Genomic DNA, 21,197 nt, shown 5'->3' on the forward strand with positions numbered 1-21,197 from the left:
CTGAAGAGACTAGACGAGCTGGTCTCTTGGGCCAGGATGAAATCCAAGGCTTGAAAATCAAGGAGCCTGTCCCTGCGAAAACGGCACACTTTCACCATTGGAGGAAAAAAACATTCCCCGCATTGTAGACCAGATCATCTGAAGTCTGGGAAGGCCCTATACATCCAGCCTTTCAGACAAGGAGGTGGGGAAGACAGCCTTCAGCAGCTGTCAGCAAACCTGGCCAAGATCAACGTAAGCCAGTTACCTGGAAAGTACAAGATGTGGTGCTTCAGCAGTGAGCAGGATGGAAGCCAAAGCCAACTCTTTCCGCCAGAAATGGCTGATTCTCCCAAGGGGCCTCTCAACATCAAGCCTGCACAGGTGGAACACACTGCAGTTACCCTTAAAATCAATTATGCTGGTATATAGGCAAGAGAAGGCAAAGCTGGTGATGGAGCTGAGGAACTCTGCAGATGAGTCAGTGAGGAAGATGCATGCCCATGTGGAGACAGGGAGGAAATGGAGGGCAGAGGAAGAAGTCCAGAAAGCAGCGGGCAGGCTGAAACACCAGGAGGTTGTGGGCATAGTCCAAACAAGACGGACAGGGTTGGAATGGAACGACCTATCCATCTTGTGGTCCAGAGCCAGCAAAAAGGAGAGGAAGGACCTTGTTATCGCCGAGGTGACAAGGATGGCACAAGAAGAAGAGTATAGGGTCAAAGCTGTGGCTCAGGGGCAACAGGGACAATGGACAGTGTGGGAAGGGGTGCTGAGCCGGGGAGTTAGCTGGTCAGACACATGGAAGCTGACACAAGCCTGACTCAGTTTCCTGATTAGGGCAACACTCTTCCCTCCCCTCGCAATCTGCACTAGTGGCTGGGAACAGCGATGGTGCAACACATCCTGGCAAGCTGCGGGACCGCTCTGACACAGGGCAGGTTCAGGTGGAGGCACGACCAGGTGCTCAGGAGGCTGGCGGAGGTGGTGGAGCGAAAGAGGCAGGAAGCAAACCAAGGGAAGCAGATGGAAACCCAGCACTGGATCCACCTAGGTCTACGAGGCGAAGATCTACACAAAATCATGAGGGAGCTCTCAGAAGAGGCAGAGAAGGCCAGCTTCTAGTTATGGCTGAGGAGGTGTGACAATATCTGGGGAGCTAGCAGAGAAATGGAAGAAAAGAATATGTCTGTTGCTTTTTACTTGTTACCTTCTTGGTTTCTTGACTGGTTGTTGACATAAGTGTAGTTCTAATACAATAATAAAATATTTGAGTGCAAAGATTTTGAAGCGCAAGTTTACCCTGGGGGCAAAGCCCCCATCTTTTAATCCTAGTGACCTTCCCGCCGCCACCCATACCAGCCAGCACAGCTTCTTTGATATAGACTTTTTCTAAATTTAGACATGTGATATTGATGGAAGCCCTATTTAAAAGAAACTGCAGCTTATTTCATTTGGGCATGCAAGTCAATCATATGTGGCACAATTGTCAGCATTGGGTATTTAAATGTAGCATTAGAAATTATTACTCAAATTATGAATTATTAAAAAGCCTTTTAAACATATTTTAGAATACAGAAGAGTAAAACTCTGGTGGCCATCATCAGCAAACAATCAATAAACCAGATCCAGCACACTAGAAGTAAATAAAATTACTCAAGGTCAATATGGATACTGGCAAATGAAGATAAATATAACCCTGCATTTATAATTCAAAAAAGCTTAATATTACCACTATTTATAGAATATATCTGCAAAAAGTATTCAATTTAATTGAAAGTACTTTTTAGATCCAGGAGTCCTTTCTTGTGATGTTGTTTGTTGTCATCATTTCATCTTATTATATAAATATGCAGAATATGCATGTCTCTTTAAGCTGCAGGGTAGTGGGATGCAGTATGGAATGTATGCTGACTGAGCTAGCATCCTATGGAGACCCATTACAGTTATACAGTACATTACTTCCAAGCTCCACTCAAACTCAACATGGGAGCTGTTTGGAAAAGGAAAATGGCTTTAAGCTGAGTGGATGCTGCCAAGAAGGACACTACATTATATCAGTGTATTTAGTCTCCTAAGGGACATAAAAGATAAGAGACTGTGCTGTAGAGCATTCTCAGACAGATATTGCAGTCGGACAGAAAACAGCTCCATATTATGCACAAAGCACTGAGTCATTTCCAGTGATGCTATAGTCTAACCTGTCCTTTTCATGCTATGCCTCAAATCTGAACAACCAGAATTATGTAAAACCGCCTACACACGATCTGCAGTAAAACAGCTCTGCACTGGCTGTGCTGGCACACCACTTGAAATTGCAGCTGAGCACTGCACTCAAAGTTCTAATTATTTTAACTTTGACCTTGTTGCTGTTGACCTCTCAGATGTGCAACCAAAGCATTAGCAATGATGACATATACCTGCACTGCGTTTAGCCTCTGTGTTCTGTGCCCTTATTTTACCTCTGATCATCTGTAAACAGCTTAAAGTGATGGTTCGGAGTAATTTACCCTAGGGTCCTTTGCACTATATATGTGTACTAGTGTAGACCTTTGGTATCATTTCGGGCATTATTAGTGGGGTCATTTACGAGATACAAACGTGGGTCCATTAGCCCCTGCACTAAGCTATTCAGCTGCTAACGCTACTCTACGCTAACTCGCCCAATGTTAGACCCAGGTGAAAAAAGCTTCTGGGGGGGTGTTTGGCTCGAGGTCATGGTGCAAAGGACACTAGGGTAAATTTCTCCGAACCATCACTTTAAGATTATATTATGGGACAGTGTAAAATACACATTACACAAACTAAATGTGGGGCCTAGAAAAACCTAGTAATCCCAACCTAGGTTTTGAGTATGTCTGAAAGGTTCAGTCAAGGTCCCTTAAAATAATGTATTAAAATTATGAGAATTAAAATACACTAAGATTCAGGTAAAAATGGTAGTCAGTGAGTTATGGAGTGTAATTATACTTGACCTTATAAGTCATTATAAAATGCTTTATAATGTGTTATGACTATTGTTTTAAAGCATTATGAAGAGTTTTAAATATATAACTATAATTACGCAGTGCATTAGGCAAAATTATAGCGTATTGTAAGTATGTTAATAGTGTTTTATAAACATGGGCTTGGGAAAAAAGAAACAGTGAGTGACCAGCAATTATATTATGATATAGTCATTATAAAAATGCTTTATAATGTATTATGATTATTGTTGCATTTTATACAGCGCTATAAGCAGATTATAACACATTATAAATGTGTTTGTAATGCATTAAAGAGACAGGCTTTATTGAAAGTGTTACCAATATTTTTCATGAACATTTTGCGACCCACTAGAGGGCACTCGCGGACCACACAGGCCTAGAGGTTGAGAAAGTCTGCAGTAGAGGGCTCTCTGCCTGTGCTTATAGAACTAAGGTTACAGCATAATAATAAGAAGTAATCAGATCTTATACTTATGTAAAAGTATTGCATTCAGATTCCCATTATATTATATTATATTATTATATTATATTACTGTATTATAATTATTTTGTATGTGTTCAGCTGGTACAGGTGGAGCACTTTTTTATTATTATTTTATATACTATGGGGTAGTTAGTTCTATAATAATACATCATTATTTATTATTAGGGATGCACCGAATCCATGATTCGGCTTCGGATGTGGCCGAATATTGGGCTTTTTGACAGGGTTCGGTTTCTGTCAAACTTTTTTTCCACCGAACCGAACCCTACACTTGCACTACGCGCGCTACGATGAAACATCCGAAAGAATACGAGTTGTGCATGAAGGAATCCACAGACAGCAGCCAAAATGCAGCAACTTCAGGTACGGCAAAGGAAGGACAGTCACAGCTAAAAACTTGTGTTAACCAGACAACCATTACCAGCTTTGAAAAATACACTGCTACGTTTTTTACTTCATTAATGTGTTTACTGTGTTAATGGACTGAGGATGGGAGTAGGATTCGGCAGAATCTTAACTAGTGGATTCGGTATTCGGCCGAACCCCAAAAATCAGGATTCGGTGCATCCTTATTTATTAGTTGCTTTATATTTTGTATAAATTCTAGAAATGCCTCTGTGTGTTTGTACCTCCGTGCTCCATTGTGGGTTGACAGTGTTGCAGACCACTCCGGAGCGTTTCTCTTGGCCGTGGTGTGGTAGCGAGGGGAAGATGCTGTGCTTTCCAGGTTGGATGGAAAGCTTCAGGTAGGGGTCAGGATTGAAGAACATCCCCTTCTTCAAACCAACTGCCTGGAGGTCTGAAAGGGGTGGACATGAAAGTAAAGAAGTAGAGGGTTATGGAATGACTCAAAAATGTTTGTCCTCTGTTATAATAAAAAGGTTTGGCACAGGTTCAGATTTACACATTGCAGGGTTTTCATTAGTGCAAAGTTTAAACGGCACTATTCTTGAGACAACAAGTACTCGATATTGTTGCCCAAGTAATGAAAACCGGCAGCGGATTGGACGAACGCGTCACATGGGTTTGTTTTCTCCGGATGTTGAGAGCTGAGCAAAAAAATCCCAGGTCATTTCTTTTATTAAAACTATTTATTTAAAAAAGTTATAGAATAAGTTTGGAACTTGCCACGTGCTTAATAATTTTTCAGATGTGGAAAATTCTGTGAAACTTAAGGTGCTCTTGATGATGAAAAACTGGTAACAGAAAGATAAATGTTTTAGGCCCTATTAGGCACAGGAGAAAAACTATATTGTGTACAAAGGGGTGGAATGCGTGGATATGCCCTGGGCTGCAACTTCTATTGAGGTCTTATCCTGAGTATTTTATTCACAGGAGTTGATATTCTGAAATTAAAAACATTGTTGCTAACAAAATAAATAAATAAGGATTCAGAGTTGTTGTAACATAATCTATTTCTGGGCTATGCCGAGGGATCTTTGAAAGGACATTTCAGATCTTCACCTTGGGGAATAAAATGGTAACGAGTTACTGCACAGGTCTGTTATACCCAAATAATTCCATAGGCTCTTGTGTGTGGCTGCACATTCTTTTCATATAGTAGCTGGAAAGAATTTTAAAGAATTCTATGGGCTTTCCAGATTACTGAAAACATACTTCTGTGAGTGAAGGACATAATAACTACATGTCTACAGGCATGTTACTGCCATATAGATCAGTGTGTCATTGGTAATAAGTACATTGTTGATGGGTGTGTGTAAAAAGTAGATAGAATTGCTGTAATATCCCTTAATTTTATGTTTTAACTGTGTCAAGGTTGTTTTGTCCTTCTTTTTTTGGGATTCAAATTGACTTTCAAGTGGTTTGTATATAATTTGAGGAGTAAAGGTAGCCAGAGGGGCATCCTCTGACTTAATCTAAGGTGATATATGATGTAAGAATATATGATAACAGACTATTTTCAAGATTCAAGTAGGAAAGAGTGCAAACACTAAGCCACTTGTGTTTTAATGTAGTGTTATCTTTGGTCTGAATGCCTTCTTACAGTAATGTATGTCTGGGATAAAAAAAAAGTTGGCTGATTCTAAATGTCTAAAAGAATACTTCTAATCATGTCTTCAAATTGTAGTTACTAGTGCAGTGCCCTTTTGGAGAGTGTGCCTGTTCGGAATGGGCCGACTGCTTGGTTCCCAGTATTACTGCTTGCAGCCAAGTTGGGTAGCTTGCTTGTTTGAAACTCATCCAATGGTAAATGAAATCTGTTGATGCTTTTGTTAATGCTGTGAGAGAATTGACAAAGTCATTGCTGCAGCATGTGTTCTGACAAGAACTAAGAAAAGAGATCATATTTCTCCTGTATTAGCTTCTCTGCATTGGTTTCCTGTTAAATCCAGGATTGAATTTGATATCCTTCTCCTGACCTACAAGTTCTAAATGGTCAAGCACCATCATATCTTTAAGAGCTCCTAGTACCTTATTGTCCCACTAGAGCACTGCCTCCCCACGAATGCAGAGTTACTTGTGGTTCCTAGAGTCTCTAAAAGTAGAATGGGAGCCACAGCCTTCAGCTATCAGGCTCCTCTCTTGTGGAACCAGCTTCTAGTCTGGGTTCGGGAGGCAGACACCGTCACCGCATTTAAGAGTAAACTTTTAGTTAGTTAGCTCCTCACTCCCTAACGTTTAGTTAGGGAGTGAGGAGTTGCAGCATTCGCCTAGACCAGCGGGGGAGGGTGTATTGGTACAGACACGGCACCCCTTCTCTTCTCTGCTTCTCTTCATGGTCGTCAGATTCATCTACCAACCCTTATAGAGCTGGCTCAGGTTTGCCTTGGACCAGCTCTTAGTTATGATGTTATAGTTTTAGGCTGCCGGGTGACTTCCTTCCTTGGATACACTGAGCTCCTCTCTCTTTCCATCTGTGTGCATTGATGTCCCAGAAATGCTTGTTACTAACTTAGCTCTGCGGAGCTTATTCCCCAGAGTTCTTATGTTTTCTCACCCTGCAGATTGGTTGCAGCTTTCTCTGTGGTCCTGCTTGGCACCCTCCTATGCCATGCAGTGCCCTGCTACGCCATAAACTACTATACTATAGTACTACTACTACTTATAATTACCACTGTTCATCACACCCCCAACCACCACCGTCAGACACCGCCTACCAAGAGCCTGGGTCTCTCCAATGTTTCTCCCTAAAAAGAAGTTTTCCTCGCCACTCAAGGTTTATGCCTAAAACGCCAATGTCACACTAAATACTTGCTCTTGGGGGAATTACTGGAATTGTTGGGTCTTTGTAAAGTGTGGTCTAGACCTACTCTATCTGTAAAGAGTCTTGAGATAACTTGTATTATGATTTGATACTATAAATAAAATTGAATTCATGTGAAATACTAGAAGATGACATGCTAAGAGATTGAATATATCAAAAAATATAAATATTAAGCGAGTTAAAATAAAAATGGAAACAGAAGCGCAGACAAAGAATAAGGCTAAAGCAACACCGTGTGTTAAAGATGTGGAATAGCAACTCATAACACAGATGAATGTGGAGCCAAGACAGCCAAATGCGTTTATCTGTGTTTTTTCCCCCAACGGTGCCGTACAGGCAGCGCTGCCCGAAGGCACCTTTGGGAGGCACTGGTTATGGTTATGGTTGGGGTTAGGGTTAAGGTTAAGGTTAAGGTTAAGGTTAGGTGCCTTGAAGGCAGCGGTCGCAGCACTGCCTGGAAGGGGCAGTTGAGAAAGTATGAACCAGTTAGAGCAGCAAAGGATATTTCAGATTCAGACTCTGATGAGTTTATATATGCTAGATGCACAATGGTAAAGAAACAATAAGTAAACAAGTTAAAGTGAATCATTTGGACTGGCAATGATTTAAACATATCGCTTCTTTTAGAGAAACATCACTAAAAAAGATTACTAGAGAGAGCTGCAGGTCAAAGGAAGGATCAGATGAGGACAGAGAGTGATTACAAGGCTTTAAAGGTCCCATGGCATCAAAATTTCACTTTATGAGGTTTTTCAACATTAATATGAGTTCCCCCAGCCTGCCTATGGTCCCCCAGTGGCTAGAAATGGTGATAGGTGTAAACCGAGCCCTGGGTATCCTGCTCTGCCTTTGAGAAAATGAAAGCTCAGATGGGCCGATCTGGAATCTTCTCCTTATGAGGTCATAAGGAGCAAGGTTACCTCCCCTTTCTCTGCTTTGCCCGCTCAGATAATTTGGCCCACCCATGAGAGAGAGACATCATGGCTTTCAAACAAGCAACAAATGACAGTTGGTCAAGGCCACACCCCCACCCTACACCTTGCCCCCCCTTTCTCCTCCTCAATTACTACAGACACAGAAATGGCACATCCTAAGTAAACCTCATTGTGGGACTGGCTCTAGTGGCTGTAATTCTGCACCAAGGCTGAATTTTGGGAAAGAGACTTCAGATACAGTATTAGGGGACCACTAAGGTCTATATAAAAGAGACTTCAGATACAGTATTAGGGGACCACTAAGGTCTATATAAAAGAGACTTCAGATACAGTATTAGGGGACCACTAAGGTCTATATAAAAGAGACTTCAGATACAGTATTAGGGGACCACTAAGGTCTATATAAAAGAGACTTCAGATACAGTATTAGGAGACCACTAAGGTCTATATAAAAGAGACTTCAGATACAGTATTAGGGGACCACTAAGGTCTATATAAAAGAGACTTCAGATACAGTATTAGGGGACCACTAAGGTCTATATAAAAGAGACTTCAGATACAGTATTAGGGGACCACTAAGGTCTATATAAAAGAGACTTCAGATACAGTATTAGGGGACCACTAAGGTCTATATAAAAGAGACTTCAGATACAGTATTAGGGGACCACTAAGGTCTATATAAAAGAGACTTCAGATACAGTATTAGGGACCACTAAGGTCTATATAAAAGAGACTTCAGATACAGTATTAGGGACCACTAAGAAGCAGCATGTCATAGGATCGTGAAGTAAAGCAATACAAGAATAGATGGAATGAAAAAGACAGATGTTGGTATCCTACCCGACAAGGAAAAGTTAATGAGCCTCCTGTTGCCCAGTCCATGGTTGGCTTCAGGACTAACCACTGGCTTTAATACCTGAGGATACATACAGACATGAAAAGTTAAGAACTGTCCTCAAATAAAAATAACACCAAAACCCAGTCAAAATAAAATGGAAAGGAAATTGGGTCACTGCAGCCAAAAAACGCAGTAAATAAAGCAAGTAATGCAAAAATTGAACAACTACACACATATATATATTAGGGCTGTCAAAATTAACGCGTTAATTTTTGCGTTAATTTTGTAATATTTATCTCGTTAAAAAAAATTAACGAAATTAACGCAGCTGTGTTTGTTTACTTCATGTGGCGACTGAGAAACGTAATACGTCTCCATAACAGCAGGCGGCGCTACTCGGAATTGTCGCCCAAGTAATGAAAACCGGCAGCTGACTGGACGAACGCGTCACATGGGTTTGTTTTCTCCGGATGTTGAGAGCTGAGAGCCAAACTGTCATGGCGGCCGTTCAGAATACGATCTCATATTGTACTAAAATAGTTCACTGAAACATGTTTCTGAAAACATTTTAAGCGAGAAATAGGCCGTGCAGTTGCTGAATCTGTCTTCATTTCAGCTCAACAAAGGTCAGTTTAAAAGATTTTCGTCAGATTTTGAGAGACTAGTCACCTCATTGCGCTCGCCATTTCCGGGTGATTCCCAACTGCCCTGCCGCCGACTGAACATAGGCTCGTTGGAGATGAACTGCCCCTCGCCTGTAAAGTAGACGAGAGCAGGCGACAGCAGCCGGGGACGGTGACAAAAATCTGCTCTCAAGTCGGACAGTTTCTAGGCGTTTCCAGCAGCCTTCAGCAGGACTAAATAAGCCAAATTGTTGCTGCTGTTGTTCTGAAAGATATTAAACATTCTAAACTTAGCAGAACCTTTCCTTGTTTGTTTTTTTCTTCATATTTGCAAAGTTAAGTGATTTTGCATTTAAATATCCATTATTACAAGCTTCAGTCTCAATTTAAAAAAGCGATTAATCGTGATTAATTACAGCAAATTGTGCAGTTAATTAGTTAATTTATTTTAATCGATTGACAGCCCTAATATATATACAGTGGGGGAAATAAGTATTTGACCCCTTGCTGATTTTGCAGGTTTGCCCACTTACAAAGAATGCAAAAATCTACAATTTTAATCATATGTACATTCTAACAGTGAAAGACAGAATCCCAAAGAAAATTCCAGAAAATCACATCATATGAATTTATTAAAATTGATAACCATCTGATGAGGAAAAACAAGTATTTGACCCCCTGGACAAACACCATGTTAATATTTTGTAGAAAAGCCATTATTGGCCAGCACAGATGTCAAACGGTTTTTATAGTTGGTGACAAGGTTTGTGCACATTTCGGCAGGGATGTTGGCCCACTCCTCCCTGCAGACAGCCTCCAAATCATTCAGGTTCCGAGGTTGTCGCCTGGCAACTCAATTTTAAGCTCCCTCCAAAGATTTTCAATCGGATTCAGGTCTGGAGACTGGCTAGGCCACTCCAGAACCTTGATGTGCTTCTTCTTCAGCCACTCTTTTGTTGCTTTGGCGGTGTGCTTAGGGTCGTTGTCGTGCTGAAACACCCATCCTCGACCCATCTTCAGCTCTCTCACTGAGGGAAGGAGATGTCGGTCCAGAATTCCACGATACATGGCCCCGTCCATCCTCCCCTCAATACGATGGAGTTGTCCCGTCCCCTTGGCTGAAAAGCACCCCCAAAGCATGATGTTGCCACCACCATGCTTGACGGTGGGGATGGTGTTCTTTGGGTTGTACTCGGTGTTCTTTGCCCTCCAAACACGACGAGTTGAGTTGAGGCCAAAAAGTTCTATTTTGGTCTCATCTGACCACATCACCTTCTTCCAGGCCTCTTCTGAGTCGTCCAGGTGGTGAATGGCGAACTTCATGCAGGCCTGTACATGTTTCTTCTTGAGCAGGGGGACCTTGCGTGCGCTGCAGGATTTCAATCCATGACGGGCGTAGTGTGTTACCAACCGTTTCTTTTGTAACTGTGGTCCCAGCTGCCTTCAGTTGATTCATCAGTTCCCCCTTGTGGTTTTGGGATGATTCCTCACCGTTCGCATGATCAGGGACACCCCACGAGGCAAGATCTTGTGTGGAGGCCCAGACCGAGGGAGGTTGGCGGTGGTGTGGTGCTTCTTCCATTTCCTGATAACTGCACCGACAGTTGATCTTTTCTCTCCAAGTTGCTTTCCGATTCTCTTGTAGCCCATCCCAGCCTTGTGCAGATCAACAATCTTGTCCCTGATGTCCGTAGAAAAGCTCTTTCGTCTTGCCCATGGTAGTGATGTTGGATGCTGGTTGTTTGGGTGTTCACAGGTGTCTTTTATACAGGTAACGAGGTGAGGCAGGTATATTTGATGTAGATAATTGGTTCGGATTGGGGCTGTGTCTTAAAGAAAGACTAACTGGCTTGTAGGAGCCAGAATACTTGCTGTTTGTCCAGGGGGTCAAATACTTGTTTTTCCTCATCAGATGGTTATCAATTTTAATAAATTCATATGATGTGATTTTCTGGAATTTTCTTTGGGATTCTGTCTTTCACTGTTAGAATGTACATATGATTAAAATTGTAGATTTTTGCATTCTTTGTAAGTGGGCAAACCTGCAAAATCAGCAAGGGGTCAAATACTTATTTCCCCCACTGTATATATATATATATATATATATATATATATATATATATATATATTGGATTTATCATATAAAACAAGAAACAAACAAACAGAACAGCTCAGACAAGACATGACCAAAGGGTAACAGTAGACAATAGAAATTAAGATAACAGGCATCATCCCCAGCCCTCCCAAACCATTAAATAGAGTACATCAAATGACAAAGAAAACATGTGGACAAACAAATAGGTTACAAATTTGCTATTATTTACAGAGAAGGTACGAAGATAGGCTATACTGGATTAGGAAACCCTTGTGGTATGGAAGATTACAGAGTAGGTCCAATAAACTCCAAGTAAGGATCCCAGACTCTATAGAATGTCTTCAGAGAGGAGTGAGTGAAGCATACATGCTATGTATTCATTAGGAACACACTCCATTACAAGATTGTGCAATGACTTTTTTGTTGGAGCGATGTCCTTAAAAGCAAAACATTCTTTCTAGCGGCAAAAGTGAATGTTTATGGTTACCCAGGCCATCCAGCTGAGCCTTGTCCTCCTCCCACTCCTTCTCTCAGGATGACTGGGAGATAGCAGTCCCAGCTGGAGACACATGCCGTCCATCACACCCATACAAATCAAACGCTGGGTCTTCTCTGTCTAGACTGAACGGGCAAAGCAGACAAATATCCCTTCACTGCTTTTCCATCTGTCCATCTCCTTTATGTTGTTCTTCTCCTCGTTCCCTCTTTGGTGGTGTCTGGCTCAAGCAGCTTGAAGCGGTGCTGTCCACCCCTCGCCTCAAAAAACCTGAATGACTTAGCTAGTGTGGACTCTCTTCTCCTATCTCTACTCTCTCCCTTCCTCTCTCTTCAGATGGCGGTTATTTTTATTCGTTTGTCATCAGGAAGCAAGTACAGATCAAGTTCCTGCCCATCAGCGTTTCCAGAGGCCCAGAACAGCAGAATGGGAAGGCAAACACTGGAACCCAATCTCCTAGCTGAACACCATCTAGATAACAGGGTCTGACTGATATAGGCTTTAGAAGGGCACACACTAGGGCTGGGCGATATATCGATATTAAAAATATATCGATATATTTTTAAATGAGATATGGAATTAGACCATATCGCATATATCGATATAGTTCAAATGTGATCCTTGCTCCCATAGATATATACACAGATGTCGCCTTGAGGTTCTAAACATACGTCAAAACCGCCGCCATCTTGGAACAGGGGTCCGAAGCATTCAGATCAACGCTAAAGAAGCCGGACTTTTGTACTGCTTAATTATGTTCGATAGAGGAAATGAAAAGAACAAACAGCAATGAATAACATTTAACAGGTGACAATGTGTTTTATGATTATGTATGCCGCCTTCGACCAGCAACCTGAGCTCCGGCCGCAGCGTCTCTTCCCCCGGGAAAAACACAGCTTTGCCTCGCTGCTGCGCCGGTCCCCGCTGATCCAGATCGGACCAGCCAAAGACAGAGTGGTGATCGGTAGGATCTTACACGTAGTCCAGGACGACCTGTATGTCGAAATCGGCGGAAAGTTCCACTAAGTTTGCCGGCGGCAGGCGGACGGAGAGAAGCCACAGCGGGGCAGCAGAGACCGTCTGCGGCTGCAGGATCTGGAGCTCAGTGCCCGTTAAAATGACATGTAACGCATAAATACATACAGAAATAAATAGTGGAGGAATGAGCCTGGACATTTCAGTCTGTTTTAAACTTCACCTTGAAGCAGAAACTCTTAGTTCAGAAGGGTGAAGTTTCCGTTTGGACTCAGATCTGTGAACCGATCATAATAAATATTCTTTGTATTAACACATTAATTAGTTTCTTTGTTTTGTAGTCGATAGTTCATCTTTTAGTTTACTTAAGTGGAAGCAGTATCAAGTGGAAGAATGGGACTATAAACCTAGGCTTACAGGCATGAGGCATTACATTTTGAACAAAGTAGATTATATTAATATCAAAAGCTTAATTGACCTTTGGAACGAATCACAAATATGGAGCTTTGATTTCAAAAAAGGTACTCCTGTTATACAGTATTTAGGTTTACATTTTATTGTTATTTGAACAGCTGAGCATTTAATCATGAACCAGGTGAAGAAACCGGTTTATTATTTATTTGATTTTGCAACTGTCTCTATGAAACTACTTGTGACATGTCATATTTGATTTGGGCTTTGACTGAACATTTGCTCTCACTTTGCGGAAAAAAATATCGGGATATATATCGTATATCGATATTCAGCCAAAATATATCGGGATATGACTTTTGGTCCATATCGCCCAGCCCTAGCACACACACACACACACGCACACACACACACACACACACACACACACACACACACACAGCACTTTGAACTGACATTTTATTCCGATGGAATAGTTGTAGCTCAAATTATGATGTCATAGGTCATGTGACAACACATAATTTTAGGCATCTTACAGGTAAATGTAAATGGACAGTTTTTATATAGCACTAGTCTTAACAACTACTCAAAGCGCTTTTACATAGTACAGGAACCAGTCACACACATTCAGACACTGTGGCCATGGCTGCCATACAAGGTGCCACCTGCTCATCAGATAAACATTCACACACATTTACACTCTAATGCACTGCATCGGGGGCAACTTGGGATTCAGGGTCTTGCCCAAGGACACTTCAACATGGGACTGCAGGGCCAGGGATCAAACCACCAATCTTCTGATTGGCAGGCAACCGCTCTACCACTGAGCCACAGCCTGAAACAGATCCTTGTCAATTTGGGTCAGCAGCATTTTAAGATTTTCACGATACTTTCTTGGAACGGTAGCCTGACAAGCCAGACCCACATCCAGATGTAGGGTCTGGGAACTCACCATTGACGGAGCTCAATCCGAGGGGCGGGATAAACGGTTGTCTTTCAAATTCCCTCTGGACGTAATAGGATAGCGCTACAACCAACCAGAGCAACAAAGAAGGTAGAGGAGCTAGTTGATAGATTAAACTTTTGCTGTATCCGGTCGGCAAAACTCTGAACACATCTTCCCTTTTTAAGAATGATTTCTGAGCTGTTCTTTGTTCTTTTCTCAAAGAAAAGCTTAACTCCAAGTCTTCCAGAAGACCGCTGTTCCCAGCAGCAGCAGCCATAAGCCCCGCCCACCGACTCTATACACGATGTGATTGGCCTGACCAGAGTTTGGTTTTTCCAGCTCGCAAGCCAACGGAGAGTGTCTAGACCCCCCTTGGCTGCAAAATAAATTTGCTGCCGCTAGGGTGCGTCTAGATTTCTAGGCTAATGGTACGGTGCTGCCGTGGTGAGGCAAAAATTAGCATCTTTCACCATGACACAGGAAGCTGTTCACAGCTTAGTCCAATCTGTCCCACATTTCACATGCTGGATAACAGTCCAGGCTCATAATGAGTCACAGTCATAGCGCCACCTACTGACAACAGTTCAGCCCGTTATGAACGGCTAGACGGTAAAGAACAGAGGGAGAGAGATTATCAAGTATAATCAAGTTATTTGTCAAAACTATTTGGCGAACAGTGTAGTTAGTCAACATTTTCTTGGAAATTACTCAGAGAAAAATGAAATACAAAACTGTCAAAATACACTGGAGGGGGCATTTAAGGGGATTAGCTCTCAGCAGAATCATCATTGCTGCTCAAATTCTTTGAAAGCTTCTTCAAAGAGCAGAGCCTTTTCCTGTGTAATCTAACTATTTGCAATGGATGGTCAATTATTTAACGTGTCTCTGACTGAAATATACTTAGTGACTTCTAATGTAGCATTGTACTTCCATCAGAGGTGTAGCTGCAGCATAACTACTTCAGTAGTAGATCAAAGCATGGCAAGAAACAATTACAAAGTAGCTTTCTCACCACTAAGGTTGATTGGCATGACTGACTGAAATGAGACAAAAATAAAAAAAACAGGGCTGCCATTCAACAGACACAAGATACTGAGTGACCAATGAAGCCCCACATTTTAAAAATCTGCAATATGTCAAAAATAAATAAATGTGGTGGGACTCACAGTTGCAGAACTTTTCTTTATGGTTATGCTGGCTGTCGTTGCCCTCAGTGCTCCGGTGACACCGTGGTAGTACCTGAAGCAGACTTTGGTCTCAGCTGAGGAGGACACACAAATGAGTGGGAAAGAGAGGTGGCGATGATGGAGAAAAAATTAAACAAGAATTAGTTTCCTTTCACCAACACTGAATCCCACTCCACATTGTAATTTCTACCTGAATGTCAAACAAAAGAAATCTGATGATTAAAGTTGATGATTTTACATCCCAACAAGATACATTTAAATACAGGTTCTGTGGTTTTAAATTTGTATACATTTAAGTCTCCAGCAATGAGTGATGTCCCACGCAATCTAGTTAATTCGAATTGCACTGATTACCTATACTATGAATCTATGTAGGCAAGGCAAGGCATCTTTATTTTTATAGCACATTTTATAGCAACATGGCAATTCAAAGGGCTTTACAGTTAGGTGATAACTGATTGATTCGCGCCTATACTGTTGTATAACATCTAAGTCACACCAACTGGAGTAAATTGTAAAGTCACACACACACACACACACACACACACACACACACACACACACACACACACACACAACATTTATTTATGATGAAAGGACAATAAATACATATATATATATATATACTGTATATGACCTTTGTTTGCAAAACGTAATACTTTGTGAATGAAATTTAAGACTTTTCAGGCCTTGCATTTAGAATAATAAATTGTAAGACTTTTTAAAGACATTTGAAAGAAAGTTATGAGTTACTTGGCAAAAATTGCGATCTATGGGTCTCGGGCTTGGGCGCTGCACACGTTTTATTACTCATAACAGTCTCTTCTTTAACATACAAAAAGTCCTAAGAGATCCAAGTGGTGTAAAGTTTTGAAAAATACTGAAATCGATCATGCCACAATTTCCCATTGCAGCCTATGTTAAACAAGACACTACAGGTGAATAGGGAAAATATTTTCACTACCAGATATCACCATGAAACTTCCCAATTGATTAATTACATTAAGATCATATTTTTTTGTATTACAAGTTTTCTGAACTTTTATGTTTATTATGCAAATGAGACATTGTTATTAAATATGTGCTAATTTGCATAACTAAAAGTGTTTTTTAACCATACCCTTGCTCTACTCTGGTTTGGTTAAAATAAACCCTTAATTCATCCATTTACATGTATAAATGTAGAAAACAAAGAATATATTAATAAGCTTCACCTATAGAACACCAGGATCTTGTCATGATACGCTTAATGAAAAGCTCGTTGATGTGTATAATAAGAGACACGACAAAAAGATGATCTTCATATGTGAAGACTTCAACGTAGATTCGTTAAATTTAATGGAGCAGAAATCCAGTAGAAATTTTATCGACAAAATGTTCTAATCTTAAAGCCAACTAGAATAACAACTGATTTAATATATAACATCTTTACTAATGCAATTGGAAATAAAATACTAAGTGGAGTGCTTATCAATGACATAAGTGACCATCTTACCGTGTTTGCAACTTTGAAAATGTTCTCAAAGAAACTCTAAAACTGTTAAGTTGATTCAAAATAAAACACCTGACTCCATATAGGATCTTTAAGGCAGAACAGATAGACAGAGGTTTCTCTAAATAATGATTCAAACAAAGGCTATGATGAATTCATGTCTACATTTACTACCCTGTATGACAAACGTTGTCTTATACGCACACTAATGATAAATAAATATGAAGACAAACCCTGGATTACGAGGGGACTAGAAAATGCTTGTAAAAAGATAAATGTGGAAACCCGGTAGGCTCAGTTGGTAGAGCAGGCGCCCGTATATAGAGGTTTACTCCTCGATGCAGCGGGCCCGGGTTCGACTCCAACCTGCATGTCTCTCTCCCCTTTCATTTCAACATAATCAAAAAAGGTACTGGAAAATCTGACTATCCAGACCACTTTAATAAAAATATCCAATCAATAATAACAGAAACAAAGGAGACTGCTAACAAATTCAATAATTACTTTAGGAATGTTGGCCTTAATTTAGCAAAATAAATTGTTGACCCAATAATAACAAAGAATGTAAATGAAAATATTATTAAAATGAATTAAAATACCTTTTTTTAAAGAGAATTGGATGGAGTTAATTGATGTGGTAAACAAGTTCAAGAATAAGAAATCAACTGACTGTAATTATATTGACTTTAGTTCAAAATATTAAAGATAGTATAGCGAAACCCCTGACCCATATCTTTAATCAATTATTACAAACATATTTCCAAATCAAATGAAAATAGCAAAGGTCATTCCCATCTACAAAAATGGAGATAAGCACTTTTTTTTAAACTACAGACCAATTTCTCTCCTTCCACTCTTCTCAAAAATATTCAAAAAACATTTTATCCACAGATTTGATCACTTCATAGAAAAACACAATTTACTCAATGAACATCAATATGGCTTCAGATCAAACCGGTCCACAACAATGGCAGTGATGGAGCTAATAAATATCTACAGCTGTAAATAAAAAAGGAATATATGGATTTTTCATAGACCTAAAAAAGCATTTGACACAAATGACCATAAGCTATTAATGACCAAACTGTAAAAATATGGGATCACATTACATTAGTAGTTACCTGGAAAATAGATATCAATATGTGCGAATAAACAACAATAACTGTTGTTGAGGGTTATTCGTGGGGTCCAACAAGGGTCAGGGCTGGGTCCAAAATAGTTTCTACTGTACATAGATGGCATTTGTAATGTTTTGTATGTATGTACATTTTGTTTTGTTTGCTGATGACACCAACTTGTCCTATTCACTTTAAAACAGTTTAATATTAACAAGTTGTCACTGAATATAAATAAAACTAAATATACAATATTTGGACATCGGAAATTCAATAATCAAGTGCAAATTATGTTAGATAATATTTAAATAGAAATGTGTATGAGAACCAGGGATGGACCGAATCCAGGATTCGTCTTTGGAATCTGCAGAATATTGGGCTTTTTGATTTTTTTTTCCACCGAACCGAACCCTAGGCTTGCAGTATGCGTGCTACGCTGGTCGACGTAATGACGCCGCCGTTGATTATGGGAAGGTGTTAATGTAGGTGGACCATGCAATGCAGTAGGCTGTGAGAAAGTGAAAATGGAACTTGTGCGCAGAAAAAGGGTTGTTTGGCAGTACTTTCAGTCAAAAGAAGACCATTCAAGTCCAGCTATATGTTCAATTTGCAACGCCAATTTGTCTCGTGGTGGCAAGGACCCTAAACAACACACACCATCGCCGTTAAAACATTTGCGTATGAAACATTTGCGTATGAAACATTCGAAAGAATACAAGTTGTGCATTAAGGAATCTCCAGACAGCAGCCAAAAGCAGCAACTTCAGCTACGGCAAAAGTCACAGCTAAAAACTTGTGGTACCCAGACGACCATTACCACCTTTGCTAGCCCTACACCGAATGAAAAATACACTGCTGTGGACGTTGTTTACTTCATTAATGCGTTTACTGTGTTAATGGACTGAGGATGGGAGTAGGATTCGGTATTCAAAGTCCGTCTGTTTACATTCAAGGCCATGTACAACCTCGCCCTCGCTCTGTGTAGATTCTGGTGCAAATACAAAGGGACCCAACCCCGGGATATGTGATAATAGCTATGTGACATTTGTGTTTGAATTCAAATTAAACCAGCAATAATTTAGTTTTTTGGTCTCTTAAAAAACAGACAGTTTATCACTTTTTAAAATTGATATTGCAAAACAAATAATATGAATAAGCATACACTGGTGTTACAGGCTGCATGTTGACTGTTAGAACCTGGCCGAAAAACTGTAAAAAACTGAATTCCAAACAGAAATTACAATAATTAATATAAAAAACAAAAACAAAACTACAACTTGGATGAAGTGGTACAATTGATTTAATACAGGGTATATATTAAGCTGTTTTTAATGAGAAACTAATTTCCTTGCTCAAAAAACAAGTAAGAGTTTTTGTTACTTACTGTCACTGAAGTTGGAGCTAGAGTCAATTTTCCAAACAATCTGTCCCTTGTGAGACCCGTTGATTCCTCGGTTCTTGTAGTCCAGAAAGTTCTCAGACAAAGCCTCATCTGGAAAGAGATCATCTTGTTGAGACCTGCTACTCCAACCCTCAAATATTTTTGAAGAAGTCATTTTTATATTCCATTTCCCATTACACTTTACAGTAACATAAAATGCAATTAATTCTCCATGTGGCGATGTCCTTGATTCCCAACCAATTATTAATGTGCCATGGGATAGCATAATACTGGTAATAATGTGTCATATCACAATATTTACGGTATTGGGATATATTTACATAATGACTACGTACAGCAGAAACGCAATGGCTGACTCCTCTGTGGAGGACTGTTATTTTATCAGTTCCTAAATCAATAAATAAAGTAATTTTCCCACTAAATTTAGTGGGATTTTTTTTGTATTCATAAGGGACACAAGTAAAATGTTTTATTCTTCCTGTGAATATAATCAAAACCTCCTCTCTCCACCACTCAGGACCACGCACCGTACCTGGGGGTGACAGAGCTTTTGCCATTGCAGCCCCCTCCCTCTGGAACTCCCTACCCATACACATCTGTGATTGTACTGACCCTGGACACATTCAAAACACACCTCTTCAGATTAGCTTTCCACATACAATAGTCTTACATTACTCACCTGATAGTTACTGGTTTTATTGTTTTGAATTGCTTTTAATATGCTTGTTTTATGTGTTGGTTTTATAGCTTATCTGTTTTTAATGTGATATATGTGCTGGTTTTTACTGTTAAGTGTCTTTGAGTACCATATAAAGTGCTATATAAATAAAATGTTTTATTATTGTTATGCCGTAACTCCGTATTCTACTACTAAAGTGAATAATGGGCCGTCTTTGAGAGATAAAAAACTATGAAAAGATAAACAAACTATGAATAATAACAGAAATAAAATAAAATAATAACACCACAACATTTAGAAACACATTATTGAACTATACATGCTCAAGGGACATTACATACACATATACACATATACATACATACATATATATATATATATATATATATACATATACCGAGTTGCGCGGTAAATGAGCTGTCAGGTGATGCATTTCAATTAGCTCGAAAATAGATTTTGAGGAGGTGAAACGGAGGCTGGCCTCTGGAGGACTTATTTTATAAAATATTGGGCTGTAAACGGGTTTGGGCTTTTAAAAAGCTGTCAATCAAAATGTACTTGTCCGGCTCGGGCAGAATTCTGTCGGGCTCGGGCCTTGTTGGGCCGAACTTTTAAGGCCCCATTAGAGCTCTAACGCAGATTGCCATTGCTGTGGCTTACTTTGTACCAGGTCACCTACCCAAATTCCTGATTTTATCAGATTTTCTTCATTTAGTGGCTCTATTCTATTTTAATTTCCCCCGTCATACAATACATCTCTGGGTGGACTTGAGGGCCTTGATGATGTAATGGGAGACATGTCATTAATATATATTTATTATTTTCAAGTTGTTTTCCCCAGAAAGTGGCTGGAGGAGTCACATGACCAAATGGCCAGGTAGACGCTTGGACAGAAGGCTCTGTGTTGTACTGATGCATTTATCCTTTTAGAGATACCTAGCCAGAGATATTTGTGCTTAGCCTGAAGGAAAAACATTGTGGAAGCCAAAGATGTCGAAAAACAGAAAATTGGAGGCCTGTGGAGATCTGCATATGCACCCCGGCGGAACTACGGCTGTGACGGGCCAGAATAGCGCTGCTGCGACGCCCGGAGAAGATGCTCAACATGTTCGCGGTGTGACGCAGGCAGACACTGGTCAAATATGTGCAGCACTGGAGGGGATTGCGGAGAGATCTGGATCTGGAGAGTCTTAAGGAAATTCGCCGCTCCATCGTTTTGATGTAGTCAAAACTCTCTGCCCTGATCACCAGAATGGATACAGTTGAGAATCTCGTGGAAAGTATCGAGGCTGATGAGAAGGAAAGGATGGAAATCCAGCTGCTAGCA

The 21,197-nt window shown here is 40.3% G+C and overlaps 1 protein-coding gene across 5 annotated transcripts in view; it reads right to left on the bottom strand.

Annotated features, from left to right (window-relative positions):
• hecw1a (HECT, C2 and WW domain containing E3 ubiquitin protein ligase 1a) overlaps positions 1–21,197 on the bottom strand; it is a 96,918-nt gene that overhangs the window by 61,221 nt on the left and 14,500 nt on the right. For all 5 annotated transcript variants that reach the window (XM_028569102.1, XM_028569101.1, XM_028569104.1 and 2 more), the window contains 4 exons: positions 19,174–19,281; positions 15,162–15,256; positions 8,452–8,527; positions 4,080–4,249 (listed from right to left, as the gene is read on the bottom strand). In XM_028569102.1, coding sequence (XP_028424903.1) covers positions 4,080–4,249; positions 8,452–8,527; positions 15,162–15,256; positions 19,174–19,281 — 449 coding nt within the window. The remainder of the gene's footprint in view (positions 1–4,079; positions 4,250–8,451; positions 8,528–15,161; positions 15,257–19,173; positions 19,282–21,197) is intronic.

This window comes from Perca flavescens, chromosome 22 (assembly GCF_004354835.1).
Source record: "Perca flavescens isolate YP-PL-M2 chromosome 22, PFLA_1.0, whole genome shotgun sequence".
Classification (NCBI taxonomy): Eukaryota; Metazoa; Chordata; class Actinopteri; order Perciformes; family Percidae; genus Perca; species Perca flavescens.